This window comes from Berghia stephanieae, chromosome 1, assembly GCF_034508935.2.
Source record: "Berghia stephanieae isolate SIO BIC M18660-M18661 chromosome 1, UCSD_Bste_1.3, whole genome shotgun sequence".
In the NCBI taxonomy this organism is placed as follows: Eukaryota; Metazoa; Mollusca; class Gastropoda; order Nudibranchia; family Aeolidiidae; genus Berghia; species Berghia stephanieae.
Window position 1 is genome coordinate 5,727,297 of NC_088360.1, and position 5,000 is coordinate 5,732,296.

The window sequence follows — 5,000 nt, forward strand, 5'->3', positions numbered from 1 at the left end:
GTCTGGCTTCATCGTGCTCCTGCCCTCAGTTCTTCTGGCTTGGATCTTCAGCAACAGACAACAACGATCTCTTCATACGACCGTTGACACAAGCAGCATGTCCGACTCTGTCACAGCAGACACTGTGAGCATTAAGACCACAATGACATCCGTCTCAGACGCAACAAACACAGAGGAAGATATTACCCCAAACGCCATACTCGCTAGCATAGCGAACGTCATTTCTGCCGCCCCAAGGTCAACCATGCTACGAGATAAAACTAAAGTATTCTCCTACTCTCATGGGGTCGCCTCAGACGATGAAGATACTAATAGCAAGCATGATTCTTTAACAACCAGGGAAAATTCCGTGGCATCCCCACTGTCTAAAGTGAACATACACATTTTTGAGAAACCGGTTTCAGTTTTGACGCCTGGTATGTATTTATTGCCCAAGCATGGGATTAGATTAGATTCAGAAAATGAACCAAGATGTGTCACTGTGGTATAGAGTCACAATCTTAGAGAATAGCCTTTGTTAACACAGTCTGATAATAGATAAAGAATTACGTTGCATTACAAAACAACGATCCTCAAAAGAAAGTAAAAAATGTATGCTTTATCTTTTTCTTTTTCGTGTAAAAACAATCAGTCACGCATTTAAAATTAAAGAGAGTCTTTTCATTGCATGGGTAAATGGGATAGAATGATATGAGATGACTCAAGAGTTAAATAACTCAATTTTCAAAGTTTTGGAGTGCTCGGTATGCTTGAAAAATGCTTTACTTATCACTCAAATAGACTTCTCAAAAGTAAGCTTCCATTTGATGCTGTATAAATGTCGTCTTAAACGCCATTTTAGTACTGAAAAGAGTACGGAAGAGAAGATATCAATAAATCTTGATTTCCATGTCATTGTTACTGATCGACCTCCAATCTACTTTCTAGAAGATGAAAAGATATTTTTGATTGGTCTTATTCAACCCCCTTCCCCCCCACCCCTCGTGAATAATCTAGGCAATAATTTGTCAAATGTTTATGATAATTGGCGCTGGCTTCCGGCGACAACAGACGTGTTGTGAATGTTTACCTATTTTCTACACATATTTTTATTCATTTATCATTCAATCGCCGGAATTAACGCCTAATTTTTATTCAAAATGGATGTGAAGTATATATTGTTCCTGATTTTTATATTTATTAGTATATTTATAAGCATAAATGGTGTTTTAGCCTGCGATTTTGCTGCCAAAATAAGCCTATCGATAACTTATACTCCAGAGACTCTCCGATCCCTCCAACTCGTGTCACCCCCACCACCCACTATTGACACATCATTTATTAAAGTAAGAAAGAGGGGGAGAAAAGGAGGAATAAAAACAAAATTTAACAGACGGCCTTTTCGTCCATTTTTACCCTGTGTAGTGACAGGTAATGTAAGATCACTGAAAAACAAAATTGATGAACTGTTTTCACTGTGTCGTTTTAATAGTGACTTTCGTCAAGCCTCCATAATAGCGTTAACAGAGACTTGGCTATCTCCTCACATACCATCATCATGTTTTAATATTGAACAATATTCACTATTTCGAGGAGATTGGACTAATGTAAATAAACGAACTGGGGGTGGGGTGTGCACATATATTAACAACAAATGGTGCCACCCCAATAACTGTCAGATAAAGAAAATGTATTGTGACGATGATATTGAATTTATTACTGTTTCGTCACGACCATATTATCTACCCCGGGAATATACTCATGTCATCATCATCAACGTCTACATTCCACCATCATCAGACAACACCACAGCGAAAAATATTTTGAGGAAAGAAATACAGGACATTCTAATTTAGTCACCCGATGCCGTATTGATGGTCACTGGCGATTTTAACCAATGTAACGATTTTACTCTCCCGGGACTTCATCAATACGTGGACTGCGAGACAAGGGACAAAAAAACATTAGATTTATTCCTGTGTAATATTAAAAATAGTTATAAATGTTTACCCCGTGCCCCATTAGGTTTATCTGACCACTGCATGCTCTTGCTACTCCCCACCTACCGCCCTGTTTTTAAACGTGTAAAACCAGTAAAGAAAAGTGTACAGATCTGGAATGGAAGTGTGTGTGAAGATTTGCGTGGTTGTTTTGAATGCACTGACTGGAATGTTTTTATCGAATCATGTGATAGTGTGGATGAGCTGAATGACTGTGTGAGTGAGTATTTAAAATTCTGTGAACAGCTAGTGTCTTGTAAAAAAGAAATAAAATATTATCCTAACAACAAGCCTTGGATAACAAAAGATCTAAAACTTTTATTGAACCAAAAGAAAACTCTCTATACTAGTGGAAACAAAAAAGATCTGAAAACAAAACAAAAAGAGATAAAGAGGGTAATATCCAGTTGTAGAGATAAGTACAAAAATAAAATTGAAAAATGCTTTTCTTCTGGGGATATACGGGACACGTGGCGGGGGCTTAAAACTGCTGTTAACTATAATCCAAAGCCCACGATTATATCAGAAGATATCGAAATTGAAACTTTAAATAAATTTTATTCACGTTTCGACACAGCAAACAAATTTGATATTGAAAATGAAAAACATAAATTAGACAGGGCTTTGGAAGATGAAATGACTATTGAGGTCAGTGAAGAGGAAACGAGATTCGTATTTTCGAAACTAAACGAGAGGAAGGCTGCTGGGCCGGATGGATTGAAAGGAAAACTATTAAAAGAATGTGCCCACCAGCTTTCCCCATTTATACACATATTTTTAACTGGTCCCTCCAATGCGTTTCGATCCCTGAAATTTGGAAAACTTCAAAAATTATTCCTGTTCCAAAAAAAGAAAAACTTGAAACTATGAACGATCTCAGACCTGTTGCACTGACTTCAATAGTCATGAAATCTTTAGAAAAACTTGTTCTTGTTAAAATTAGGAATCAGTTTATGCCATTGAGTGATAGTCATCAATTTGCTTACAAACCAGGACGTGGCGTAGAGGATGCCATTTTGCTGTTTACAAACAACATCTACAGGCATCTAGATTACGCTAGGAGCTATTGCAGATTGCTTTTTGCAGATTTTTCTTCAGCGTTCAATACAATGCAACCTCAGTTGGTTGTTCAAAAATTGACTAGTCTGAATTTAAACAAGTATATAATTGCTTGGGTGCTCGAATTTCTTACGGAGAGAGCACAATATGTTCAATTAGGACAAAACAAATCTTCCTGTATAACTACAAATACTGGGGCTCCTCAAGGTTGTGTATTGTCCCCTGTATTATTCACAATATACACGAATGACTGTAGAAGTCAAAACCTGAGTGTACCTTTAATTATTTCTTATTATTTCTCATAAAATAGATGTTGCTTTGATTTTTGTTTTTTTGTATGCATGCTTATTATGTATCATGTAGTGTCGTGATTTTTAATTTTGTTGTTTTTAAACATTTTTATATTTATTTTTATTATGTAAAGCGCCGCAGAGCACGATTGACGTGGATGTTTGGGCGCTATATAAATTCATTATTTACTATTTACTATTTACTATTTAATAAAGTTTGCAGATGACACCGCTCTTCAAGGCCTCATAACAAATGGCAACGAAGTGGCTTATAGGCAAGAAATTGATAGATTTGTGTCTTGGTGTGATGCCCACCACCTAGAGCTTAACATAAGCAAGACAAAGGAGCTAGTGATTGACTTTAGGAGAGTGAAGGAACCGATAGAACCGTTAAAATTAAAGGACCAATTCGTCCAGCGAGTTCCTCACTACAAATACCTTGGTGTAACGATTGATGACAGGCTCAAGTGGGATGAACACTTGAAAATAATTAGGCATAAGATGTGCAGACGTACATATTTTTTATCAAAACTCTCTCAGTTTAGAATAGATAAAACCCTCTGCACATTATTTTATAGAGCAGTAATCGAAAGTGTTTTGTCATTTTGTATAACAGCTTGGGGAGGCAATTGCTTAGCAGTGGAAAGGAACAAAATAAATTCAAATATTAAAAAATCCATTAAACGCTATATAAATGATGTTGACGATGTAGATCTTTTATACGAGAAATTTTGTATAAATAAAATAACTAAAATATTAAATGACCAGTATCATCCACTAAGACCATCAATTATTATGTCAGAAAGAAGTGGTCGCCCTTTCTCTATTTCAACGAAAACAGAGAGACACCGAAAATCTTTTCTGCCGTCCAGTATTAGGCTTTATAACAACAAGCAATAATCATTTTATATAATTATTTCTCATTTTTACTTTTTAAAAATATAAATATTAATTTATTTGTTTTGCAATCTTTTCAATTTTCAATTTATAGTGACAGTTTTAACTATTTTACAGTGTTGAAATTATTCATATTATAAAGCGCAGCTCTGGTTATAGAGCTGCTCCTTTTTTATATATATACATCCTATTTCCATTGTATTTTTATCTTATGTGTAAATTATAACACGTCTGTACAAAAAATTTCCTTTTTGGGATGCAATAAAGTATTATTATTATTATTATTATTATTATTATTATTATTATTATTATTATTATTATTATTATTATTATTATTATTATTATTATTATTATTATCATGGTACTGCCCTTGTTTCCTTATCTGTAGAGGAAGCCAAGGAGTCTCGAATGTGATCTCTAACCTCAGCAGATGGACACTATCTAAAATCATTACAAATATCTTAATTTTTTTATTGAGACAACGTTGGTTTCCATAAAACCTATTCACCTAGAGGTCCATAATTTGGATTCTTTTAATGCATCCTTTCCCCAAGTTCATATGTAGTATGTGCTAAGTTTTTCATTATCCTCTGATGAACTGCCACTGAATAATTCTACATCACTAGTTGAAGATCCGGAGACCTCATATGTGTGCAAACAGAAAAGCTTGCAAATATTCAGCTCTGATGGCAATGAGAAAAAGAGTCCAAAAATGGTGGATACTATTTTGACTTCGCTCATTCAGGAATGTGAAAAGTAATGTCACTATGTCACT

The 5,000-nt window shown here is 34.9% G+C and overlaps 1 protein-coding gene across 1 annotated transcript in view; it reads left to right on the forward strand.

Moving 5' to 3' along the window:
- Positions 1-5,000, forward strand: part of LOC144963529 (polycystin-1-like protein 3) — an 18,580-nt gene that overhangs the window by 8,306 nt on the left and 5,274 nt on the right. The window contains exons 9-10 of the mRNA XM_078897603.1: positions 1-416; positions 4,852-4,981. The exon at positions 1-416 is cut by the window's left edge and continues 21 nt beyond it. Of these exons, the coding sequence (XP_078753729.1) occupies positions 1-416; positions 4,852-4,981 (546 nt within the window). The remainder of the gene's footprint in view (positions 417-4,851; positions 4,982-5,000) is intronic.